Source organism: Calypte anna, chromosome 5A (assembly GCF_003957555.1).
Source record: "Calypte anna isolate BGI_N300 chromosome 5A, bCalAnn1_v1.p, whole genome shotgun sequence".
NCBI lineage: Eukaryota > Metazoa > Chordata > Aves > Apodiformes > Trochilidae > Calypte > Calypte anna.
Genome location: NC_044251.1, coordinates 5,590,445 through 5,602,851, shown reverse-complemented (window position 1 = coordinate 5,602,851; position 12,407 = coordinate 5,590,445). Strand labels below are relative to the sequence as shown.

Genomic DNA, 12,407 nt, shown 5'->3' with positions numbered 1-12,407 from the left:
GGGGGGGGTGTGAGGTGGGTACAAGAACCTTTCAGATATTTACTTAAGCCCGGAAAATAAGAGCTTTGCACTTTTAGGCAAGGCCTTACATGGTAATACCATCCAGAAGTGATACAATAGAGAAATACAGATTGGTTAGGTGAATAAGAAATCTTCCCTAGGTTTCCCTAATTTGGGAATAGCAAAAAATTAACAGACTTTGTTTACTTGCTGATAAGCTGATCAGTTGAGCTAATTGTATCAAATCTCTCTTACCAGAGTCAGGTTCTACCTCAGTCACTTTCATTGTAAAAAAACATTAAAATGTTAGTGCAAAAATTAAATAACAGTTACTCTGTAAAGTGCTCTGCACATCCATGAGCAGCATCACACTGACTTTCCTTACCATGTTCTCACACAATCATACCTGGCTGTGCTGTCAGGGCAGGGCTGACAGGTTGGGGCTTTAATTCAGTTTGCAATAGTGTGGAAGGAACAGCTGCTACCTGGCCTGGTACCAGTGGGCTCTTCAGTGTCAGCACCTGCCCCTGTGGAGTCATCACTAGGTTTGCAGCAGTTAATGAAAGAGAGGATGAAGTGTCCTCTGTAAAAAAGAAGTATGGAAATCAGTAATTTATTCTCACATAGCACCCTTAATAGCAAATGATATCCTGAAATCAAGTGGTAAGTGCATTTGTGGAAGGAACTCTAGACAGAAGATTTACAAAGCTGCTACAGAAGCTATGCAGGCTGCAGGAACCTCACCTACACAGACAGAGCAAGTCTGTAGTGTCTTGTTCTGCAGTGTAATAATTGTAGCTCTCCAGAGTGGCATCCTGATCTAATATCAGAACAGTCTTGCTGAAATTATAAAGGGGATTTGCTCAGTCCAAAGAAAGCAAGGAAGTTCTCTCTTGCCACATCTGAATTCTGATGCCAAACTTCCCCAGGACTGGACAAAAACGAGGCTTGGGAATGATCAGTTGCTTATAAAAGGTCAAGATGATGTCAAATGAGGTCTGTTTATTGCCAAAAATAAGAAACATCATCACATCCTTAGCATATTACAGTGGTAGTACCATGAAAGTTTGGATTTATGCCATTCTTTTGTTTCTTCCTACATTTAATGTGCACAGGCTCCACAAATGCCAAATATTTCCACAAAATGTCTCTGCTCTAAAAAGAATTGTCAAGTGCCTGACAACTCTCATTTAAAAGCAAGTCTCCCACCACCTTTAGAGTTAGCTTGTTAGAGAGAGGTTTTGAAAACAATCTATTTAAGCAACTCCAGTATTTGGGGGACTGAGCTTCAGGTTATGAGTCAGCAGAAGAATCACCCTTGACCCTCAGAAATTACTGCCAGATTGCAGTGCAACTGCATGAGACTCAAGGACAAAATAGGAAATTACTTCCTGTCTTTCTAAAACTCAGAAGTCATTCATCTGAAGACCTCAGTAGTGCTGGTCTCATCCTTACTGAAATCCTACTGGATGGCTACTTCCTGGTCCTGTCTTCAATTCTGCTTCAAGAATGAAGGTGCTTGAACAAACAATCTAGCCAAGTATTTTGCCATCCCATGGGGTCTGTCTCCCTTTTACGCAAAACATGATTCACTTTCAGCCCACCTGTGGTACGGACACTTTTTCTGGCAAGTATCAGTGGCTTTCCTCTTCTATTGGTCATAGCCACTTGGATTGGCTCTCTGGAGGGAGCAGAAGATCCTTCTTGCTTTGTGCTAACAGTTGAGGTTACAGGAATTTCCTCTGTCTCTGTTTGTTTCTTCTTTTTTTGCTCTTCTACTGCTTTTTGTTTGGCATAAATATATTCTAGCTTCTTAAGGACAACTTCCTCTGTCTTTCCTGCAGAAGAATTATCTGAGTCAATGGATCTTCAAGCTTTCTATTCAAAATTAGAGCTGAAGACAGAACTAAAAATCTACTGACACCATTTAGCCATTATACAATAAATAATCCCCACCCCACTAAGTAAACAGCATCCTTAATAAACACAGGGAAGTAATTACCTATTTGTTTTGAGATATTTTTTTTTTTCCCCTTCAGAAACATCCATACATTTGGGAATTTATCTGCAACTTTCATGAGCAGAAATCAGCTTGTATTGAAAATACACACAGCTAAGAAAAAAGCCCTCACACCTTTCTTGATGATAAATGTATGGCTACCAGACAAAATGTTACCTTTACTTGGTGTAATATTTCATGGGACTAACGGACCTTGTAGTTTGAACAACATTTGGAAGTAAATTCACATACAGTATATCATTAAAATGAAAACTGTAACCTTGAACAAACAAAAGTATTTTAAGTAATTTGTTTTCTGCAGATGCACACAATTTAATAGGATCAAAGTTGAATTTAGCTATGCTGGCTTGATTCCTGCTTGGTATTTATCTTCTGACACCATGGGTCTATCTTTAATTAAGTCTATATTTAACTATCTCTTCTGAACAGCATTTTTTCATCATCAGTTTTGAGCTACTTCACTAGGAATGCAGATCAAAAAATTACTTTGTGAAGTTATTTCTTTTCATCCCTTGCCCAAAAGGCCTCCCATACATTTCTGAATTAAGGTCATGGTTCAATAAAACACTTTATGTTATTTTTACCATGTGCCTCAAAATATTCATGAGCTGACTCACATAAATACACAAGATATAAGTATCTTTCAAGACTCCTTTACAGGTAAGTCCTGGTTTCATTTCTAGACAATACAAACATTACAAGAATAATCTGATGTTTTGTTTGCCCAGACACATTTTGGCACTGGCTGAACATGTGTTGTAGCTTTCCTGCACCTCCAAATGAGACAGAAAAACCACAATAAATACAACATGGTTTTGTCTTGAAAAGCCTAGATGAGTAGCAGTTCAGAATATATTGCAATTTTGTTCTATGGACAGAGCTGCCTTCTAGACACTACCAGAACTTCTCAGAAAAGCAGGACAAGATAGTTATTTGCAAAACTGACCAAAGTATCAGAGGTTTTGGTACTGATCAGTGGTGTGTACTTGCGAAGCACTGAGCAAAAAAGTTGTTTCAGGGAGTGACCAAGAACAGAACAAAGTGACTTTTTAAGTCCCATTAATGCATCCCAATGCACATGAACCCAAGCCTGTGGCTTGCAGCACAGAGATCATTGTACACTTCCTTTAGGCATAAAGTAAACAAAGAGCAGTTCTTACGACCATGATAAGTGTGTCACAAAGTCAAAGCTTATCAGGTCTTTGTTTGGCGTTGAGAGTCTAAATTTTATGTCAACTAATAACTCACCTGCATCAACAGAGGATCACAGCACTCACTCCAACTCTTTTAAAGCCTTTTGTTTCATTATTCCAGCTAGTCTGGATCCAAAAACAGTCTCACCTGAAAGTGTGGATACTTTTCGAATCAACACATCTTGTTTGCGTGTCAGTAAGGTCTTCTGTCCAATGAGTTTATCTGCATGATCAGTCAATCCTTGGATTTCTTCATAGGCCTAGGAAGAAGAGTCAGGGAACAACTTTATAGACCAACAAAACACAAAATAAGACATTTGTTTAGGTATTTTCTTCATCTTGGGAAACTCCAACTCAGAGAAAGCATGTGAAGTACCATGTAATGCCAGCTCTCCCTACTGAAAACATGTTATATCATCTCACTTGTCCTACCTCCAAAGTTCAGGTATTTTAAAGAAAAGAAAACGAAACAAAACAAATAAAAATGACCCCCCAAAAAAACCCAAACCACCAAAACCAACCAACCATAAAAACACTAACTTTTATCCCACAATTTCACAGTACATCTAGTAAGCATAATCATGTATTTACAACTTCTGCTTTGTTTCCTTTTATCTACATCTTTAAAATTAAGTTTTAATGTCAGTATAATACTCAATGAAATGCTATCTTCTTCATTTAAAAAAAAAAAAGCGTATTTCAGAATTGCCTGATGTACACTGCAAATCACTAAGGGATTAAGGCATAACCTTCCATGTTTAAATTCAGAAAGAACACAAGAGCTGATCTGAAAATATGTATCCATTACATAAAAATTAAGCTTTTAGGAACACAGATTCTTTCAGATACTGCTTTGTTCTACCGAGTCTTTTAAAGGTGACAGAAAATCTCAATTCACCGTTAATGACTCAAAGGGTTCCCATCAGCTTCATTGCTCTCTCCAGATTCAGTCAAGATTTCAAATACTTACTTGCTTAAGAATGTAGCTTTTTGAGACCTTGGGAAGGTTGTGTAAGCCCAGAGCTCTCTTCAGCTTTTCAAAGAGACCTTTCATTTGACTGCGTCGTCGGCGTTCGTTTGCAGTGTGTGTCTGCCGGTAATGAGCGAAGGCTTCTGCCTCAGACTTCAGTTTCCTGCCCCTGAATCGACGTTTATGCTGGAAGTAACCATATTGACAAGTTTAAATAAAAAAAACCCAAGGCATGCCTGATCTACAAGGTTTCTATATGCACCTCAAGATTTCGTGTCATGCTATTCTGCTATTACGTCCACGAAAGTTCAGCGTCAGAAACAGAAGTAATTAAGCATGAAATGCTGACCAATAAGAAAAGACCAATGCAATCAAATCAACCCTAAAGGAAATTATTATCACCAATCCCTTCCATTCATGAGCTTTTAAATTTTGCAGTGCAAAGCTATTTAGGTAAATCACAGGATTATGGCAAAACCAGACATCTTGAGCCAATTTTTTGGTTGTTTGCTTGTCAAAAAAGTCTACGAATGAAACGGTCACATCAAATAGAGGGCACTTTTTATTTTCCCCCAGAGTTAAACTGCTTCAATTGCTCTTTTGTTCCCTCAGCACATACAGGTTAGGGCAAAGAGACACTGTAGGTAAGAATGTGAAAGACGGCACTGAAACTTAGCACCCCAGAGATCTACCAAGAAACAGAAAGTGACGGAGAGAGAATTTGTTTCAAAAAAGGCAGACAATGAGTGTAATTACTGACCCCTACAGACTTGCAGGTTTGTTATTTTATCACTATTTTTATAGGTTTTCTACAGTTATGCAATTGTACAATCACAAATGTACAACTGTGGTACAATATTATCATGAGGAAGTAGTACTTTAGAAGTAGTATTAACACATTTTTTATGCCGTTTTAGGTCTGTTCCAAACCCAAGCACATGAGTAAAAAGTCTCCTCAGGTCCAGTGATACCCCAGCCTGCTGGCCTTAGGAGGAACCTGTCTCCTGGAACCTGACTCTTAACACCCATTTTGCTCTCAGACTGAGCCACAGTAAGGCTGCAATTGCATTTGTTCTCCTGTTGGGCATCAGGTTCCTTCCAAGGAAGGGCCTCATGCAGCAACTTCATGGGCAGAGAAAAGAGCAACACCAGGAAGGTGAGGCAGGCAGAACATCCTGGATCCCAGCTCCACCTCAAGCAGAAGCACACTATCTGTACAAAACATACACCAGGCTCATACTCCTCCACCTCAAAGTCCCACCCCAGCAGGTAGCTCTAGACAACAAGCACATCAGATGGTTACAATGGGCAGGCAGTGAAACTGGCTTCAAAGCCACCCTAAAATACAGCACAAGCTTCAGAAGGCTTGCAAGTGAGTTTTGGTTCAAAAGGATTCTGCATTCCCTTTAGCTTGCTAAAGTACCTATCATTTAAACCACTGTTTTAACCATCCTTCACCCAGTGCTGTGCCTATATAACTCCACATTCTGTCAGCTTTGACAAATAAAAGCATTTCTCACATGTTCATTATTTTATGTGTGCTGTAAAAATCTACACAAAATCTAAGCAAACATGCTAATAAATAAAAGGCAGACAATCCTCTCATACATAAAGCTGAACTGGAAAACCACTGATCCCAACAGTACCCCTCCTTCTTCAGCAATATTTGGACTGAGCCCCTTCCCTTCACATACACATTTTGGTTTCCTGCATTTAATTATAAATATATGGAAGGTAGATAAATCATGTTAAAGAGCTGCACTTGAGATGAAAGTTTATCTTTAAAATGGAGGTGTGATACCAAAAGGAAAGAGGAGAGCAAACATATATATACCTTTGCAGATTTTTCAGAAAATTTCTCATCCGAAGAATTACGAGCATGGTATCTGGAAGAAAGGTAAAAAGTTTTTCCCAACACTAATCTCATGCACTCTGTCCTCATTAACTAAATTCCAACAGCCTAGAATTGCTCATTCTTATCCCTTGAAATTAACTCTTCCTTGCATATCTACGTGAAAGCAAAATATTATTGAGCTTTCCTGAGAAACTGAACTTTTATCTCCAATGCCATCATCCTGGAAAAAAAATTCAGCTGTTCTGAAAGCTGTAAAATTATTCCAAAGTGCAAAAGGCAAAGTATTTTACTGTATGTCAAAGAGAATAAATTCAGCCCATAACTGTTAGCTGCATAAAGAATTTTTTTTTAAAGTATGTTTTGGTTCTTTTCTTAGAAAACACAGATTCAGAGATGGAAGAGCAATCCCTCCCCCACTAAGAACAAGCAACCAAAATCATCATGTTTACTGCTATCCTAATATATAACAACAACTTCCTTTTATCTCAGGAGCTTCAAGAAAATAGAGAACAATATATATTTGAAAGATTTTTTTTTAATGAAACAGACATCTCTTTTCTCTCTCAGAGAGATCTTCATAATTTATAGCTAAGTCACCATCTAAGGATAAAAGTTGAGATTTGCCAAGAACTATCTAGGAGGTACATAGTATCACCCAACAGAGCTGTTAAAGAGTTTTTACAAAAAAATCTAATATTTAAAAAAGAAAAAAATCTTCTAGCAAAAAGAAGTAAGGATGCAATGCTTCCCATTCTCTTGTTTGGTGAAACCGCAAAATAGTCATAACTGTCTTTAAATATCCCAAGCAAGCCATGTTTTTCCTTTGCATCTTGTAATTATAAATACAAGGGCAGCAACAATAACAAAGCCAATCAAACAAAAACAGAGCAACAAAAAGTGGAGATATTCAACAGTGGCAGATTATATGTAAATAAGAAAATACTTTCTTCCCTGGGCCAAGGATCCCAAAGACAAAACTTTCATCTACAGAATTAGAGATTAAGCCAGTGACTGATTCTGCCTTAAAAACAAACAAGCAAACAAAAAAACCCAAACGAAAAAACCCCCCAAAAACAAGTCCACCAGCAAGAATAAACAAAGCTTGCAAAATCACATTTAAAAACACTATGACCCTGCTCGTATTCATTTTGCAAGAAGGCAGGCAATTCACTCATAATAATTTTACATGACAAGACACCCATCACCGTGAACAAATTTAGAGGGGGAAAAAAAGACAAAAAAGTTAAGACACTTTAAACCTACTCTTAGTTCTGACAGCCCCGTCCTTGCAGACACTGGGAAGCACCAGTGCTCGGGAAGACCTGAAACAAGCCTTGCTTTATCTTACCATCATTTTTAAACCTGCTGTTTAAGGGGTTCATTCAATGCCAGCTCATCAATAAAATAAAGAACTGTAGTGCTCTCCAAGGATGCTTACTTCTGTTTGGAAGGTCGGAAATGAGCAGCTGTGGCCTTCAGACGGGCAATGTTAATCTTCTCTGAAAGCTCCTCCACGGTCTCAACGTCCACCTGCTCGTCATCCTCACTGTATTCACACACATCCTGGAACAGTTTGTGTTTTGTTTTGTTTTTTTAAAATGAGTATCTACTCAGCAGTAGAACTCAGGCCAAAACAAGTTTTACTCGAATCTCGAAAGAGATGACATTAGAACATTAAGAACCATTAAAGAATTAACATCTCCAGCTACACTGGCCAATAAAACAGTGCTAAGCAGGTGGTTATTTTCACTGTCTCCTCAAGAAATTCCTTTTACCAGCAACTCTGCAACATGGATTTTCATTAAAAAAAAATAAAATATCTTTTTACTTTTATATGCTTTTACTATGGGCAAGGTAAGGAGTTTTCACAGGGCAGAGTTTTCCTCTGTTTCAAATAAGATTAAATTGCCTTTACAACCTACTACTGCAGACCCTTGCTAACTACCATTTTTTGACACAAGAGGAGAAAGGTATCACCTTGGTAATGGTGACAGCTACAGTCAGAACACCTAAATGCCAGGCTTCTTTGAGTCACACAGTAAACGGCGTGCATGATGAAGAGTATGGTTTCGATTCTTTCCAAAATGCTGCCCAATAGTTAAAGGATTTATGATATTCTGAAGAGCAGGATATGCAAAATTAAGAAGGATGAAGTCATCACTGCAATGACAACCAGTATGGGGAAACATACAAAAAAAAGAAATGGTAATAGCTACTACAGATAAGCAAGGAAGTAACAATCATCTGGACTGGGTTTTTAGTGTCTATTTTCCGGGTTTTTAGTGTCTATTTCCTGAGTAACTAAAACAATCACTATTTCACACTACCAATGAAAGAGCTGTCATCAGTATTTGAGCTAAACAAAAGTACTAGTGGACATGTGTATATACTTTGTTTGTATGTTTCCACAATCTTAATGAAACAGATAAACACTCTTTAGTAGTCTGTTTATATGATCTGACTTTAAGGAGTCAGAGTAACAATACCAGGGCAGCCTGTTTTGTAAGTACTAAGCTGATAAAAGAGTACATTCCGGAGTAAGAAATGACAGACTTGCATATTTAGGTTTAAAACTGTATCCTCCATTAGACAGTGATGTGCTAACCTGGTTTGTGGGCAGCACAGACTAACAAACCAAGACTTGCAGACAGGTTTTTACAGTCTTTGACATCTCACTCTTCCACTTTACTGCTCTAGAACCAAAGTCAGTTTACTCATGTTTGTGTGAGCTTATGGGAAAGACAGACCCTAATCTGGCTCACCAGACACGTTAGTTAAAACTTGCATAGTAAGTTTCTTCCAAAGCAAACATTTATGATCTCTGATAATTATTTTTTCATTTCATCATAGCTTTGCAGGACAAAAGAAAATACATCTTTAAAATTATAGCCTGGTAACAGGCTATTCTGACCTAGACATTATATTATTACCTGTTGGCTTATCAATAGATTCCCAAGGCTACCTTGTTCGGAATATTTATCAGATAAAAGGCACCTAATAACCATGGTTCTCAAAACCTAGTGATAACTCTGCTGAAATTCTTGAAGGTCCAGGAGTTACCAAACTGTCACTGTCCAACTCGAGATGAGATAGCAACAACCCAGTTTTCAGTATGAAAGAGCTTCCAAAAATGATATCTGCTTTCAGTTTCCCCGCCTTCCTAGAGGTGAGATGCTATCATCTCTCCTGAGCATTGTGTGCTGGAATATGAACAGCTCAGTCAGTTTTTCTGGAAGTTAAAGAGAATCCCATAGGCCAGAGTTGATGAGACTCAATTGAGTTAACTCTGGATACAGTCAGAAGAAATCTGCTTTGGTTTTCAGCTGTGAGGACTACAGTAACACAGAAGGGCTAAAGAACAGTAATAAACTTTCAGATTTCTGAAGATACTAATATGATCTCTCCTATTGTTAATTTATTTGTTCTTCAGTTCAACTTTTCTCTTTGCACTTGTACATCATCAAGAAATGGCTACTTTATTTCTTACATCCATTTGACTGTCTCATAAAACCTCAGCTTCATAAATGCACTCTTTTCTTAAGTCAAATACTGATACAAGAAAACTACACCAAGGAGTTGTAGGAAGGATTGTTTTCTTTTAATTCTGGGGTGAAATTTGATGGAAATTCTATGATCACTGAAATCTAAACATAACTTAACTATACTAATGACATCACTTTATTCTGACTTCCAGAGGTGCTGAAATGTATTACTATGTTTCAAGAGGAATTTAAGGAGAGATTCAAATATTCCTTTCAGAAATAAGTAAAGACAACAATAACTAAGTACAAGGAATCAGCTTAAAGTAACAGAAACACTAGAACTGGCTACTACATTTTAGGGTAACTCATATTACAAGGAACCAAGCTGGTTGAGTAAATACTGCAGGAAGGCAACACAGAATGGGTTCTACCACAGTTTGCTCGATGTAACTGAAAAATGGACAATTTCTAGGCCATTACAATGCTACCTGTAAAAAAGCATGCAACTAAGAAGAAAAAAAAAAGGTATTTCCACTTGGAACCCCAATCTAGACTTTCTAAGAAAACTTAAGTCCAGAACAGAATCATCATACTGTGTCTTTCAAATCCATGTGTTACATGTTAGTTGGCCAATTAAAAAAAAATATATATACATAATTCCTTCAGAAACAGTGAAATGCTTACCACTTTTTCCACATCTATTTCCTCTTCACTTAAGAAGTCAGAAGCACCATCCAGCAACTCATCAGCAGAATCATCAGTTTTTTCATCCTCTTCATCCTCCTCCTCATCATCCTCTTCCTCTTCCTCTTCTTCCTCTTCCATATCATCAGTAGTTATGTCAACAGTGGGCACACAACCCTTGTTGTGATGCCTGGCTTCCTGTGCCCTCTGTTCTGATGGCAGGAAGTCACTTCTCTCAGATGTATCAGCTTTGTCATCCACCTCACTTTTAATTTCTAAAGCAGGTACAATACTAGATATTTTGCTCCAAGAACTGTTGACATGTGTTACAATATCATGACCTGTTTTCATTTCTTCTTGACAAGCAAAAGCATCTTGTTCTTTGTTATTACTGCCTTCCTGCCTACCTAGGTTTGCTTTGCTTTCCTCAGTATTGACTGTAGGCTCTTCTCCTGTACCACAGTCCTGCTGTTTTGCAGGACTTATGTCAGACTTAATTTCTTTTTTTTCTCTCTTGTTTTCTGCTTCTGTGGAGTCCTTGTACTCCTTCCTTTCCAACTGTGGCTGAAGCATGGCACTACCCTGGCATTCTTGTTTGTTCTGAGACATTTCAGTCTCTCTCTGTTCCTTCTTGTGCTCCAGCTGTGCCTCGTGCTCTTGTTGACTCTGTGGTTGCTCAGAACTTGCCTCGTTTTCCTGTTTTATCTGTGCCTGTGCATCTCCTTCCTCCTCCTTCACTGGGCTCCCTTCCTGTTCAGTGTGTATTTGCTCTTTCTCATGGGTCTTCACCTGTGCAGTCTCCTGATTCCCAAGACTTTGTGGATGTGCATTATCCAGAGGAGCAAGTGAAGGCTGCTCTGATGACTCACAGACAGTTTCTGAGTTAGCTGGAACAGACTCCACTACAGCTTCTGAACTGACGGAATCCTCTTTCTCCTCAAGGGCCCCTTTTTCTTCCTCCTCATTTGGCTTCTCACTGATATATGAATGGTCAGATGATACAACATCTGCAGCAACGTCAGTCTGAGAAGAACTATCATCACAAGACTTCTCCAGCACCTTCAAGTCCTTCTCCACCATCTGTAATGTAGTGGAATTTCCAGCAGGGGCAACTGTGCCAGATGGTGACTCTTCAACATTATTTGACTGGTTTATTGGCAACTCATTTTCTTCTTGTTTTGTATCTGACACTGTGGCCTCAGACACTCTAACTTCAGCCTTATCTGAGTTTGGAGCCTTCCCACCCTTCTGCTGAGTAGTGCTCGTGTCCTCTTTCTTGCATATTTTTCTGTAATCCTTCTTCATCTGCAGGGATGCAAAATGGTGAAGAATGGAGTTTGGCACAGTCTTCTGTCCTGGGAGCTGAAGTAAAGCAAAACTACCAGATTGTAAAGGTATGAGGTTAGTAGCAGTGCCTGGCAGACCAACTGAGCTGCTGGTTACTTTAGATTCAGAGGCTGCTTGATTTGTCATGCTGCTAGCAGCAGGAGGAGAGAGCCTCAGAGTCAGAGTGCCTGGCTGTGACACAAAACTTGTTACTGAAGGGAGGGAAGATGCTTGAGTGGCCAGGTTGGAGGTAGGGGATAACTTGGATACTGCTGTTTGCCCAGCTGAATTTGTGGGAGAAGTGGAAGACACAGAGGAAGTAGGAGACATAGGAGACTCAGGAGGTTTAGAAGGTGCAGGCAACCGAATCCCTACAACAGATCCTGTAAGGAAAACAAAACATTAATAATTCCTCAAAACAATTTTATTTTTAGTTTTAGCATTTGATGCTGGACTAGAAGTAACCAGTGCTGTCTTGAGGATCACAATGTAATCATGTATTTGGACCACAACTTTTCAGTAGAAGAGGTTGTGCTGCATAAAGACAGATGAACTGTTGAATTTTTATATGGAACACCCTACTAAAATACATCAGGTAACTATTCTAAAATTAGCAGATTTAATGGTAAGTTCTGGCATTAAGCTTTTAAATTGTAAGTCATTGCATTTGAAGTCCTCTGCATTTTAATATCTATTTAATAGAAAACAGGAAAATGAAAATTTTTTTTAAAAAAACTTTTTTTCTTAGAGAAAGACATCTATGGAGAAAAACCGTAACAAGATTACACTACAATCTTTTTCGCCTTCATGAAGTTTTCTGTGGTGTTTTGTAAGTCCCTAAGCAAGGAAGAAAAGTACTACCACTGGCAACTGATTT

General features: G+C 38.5%; 1 protein-coding gene across 1 annotated transcript in view; it reads right to left on the bottom strand.

The window, feature by feature from the left end:
• The window catches only part of MGA (MAX dimerization protein MGA), a 53,895-nt gene that overhangs the window by 3,924 nt on the left and 37,564 nt on the right, over window positions 1-12,407 (bottom strand). Inside the window, exons 17-23 of the mRNA XM_030451569.1 lie at window positions 10,205-11,913; window positions 7,477-7,601; window positions 6,018-6,069; window positions 4,184-4,369; window positions 3,362-3,473; window positions 1,605-1,838; window positions 407-583 (exon numbers count right to left, since the gene is read on the bottom strand). Coding sequence (XP_030307429.1) covers window positions 407-583; window positions 1,605-1,838; window positions 3,362-3,473; window positions 4,184-4,369; window positions 6,018-6,069; window positions 7,477-7,601; window positions 10,205-11,913 — 2,595 coding nt within the window. The remainder of the gene's footprint in view (window positions 1-406; window positions 584-1,604; window positions 1,839-3,361; window positions 3,474-4,183; window positions 4,370-6,017; window positions 6,070-7,476; window positions 7,602-10,204; window positions 11,914-12,407) is intronic.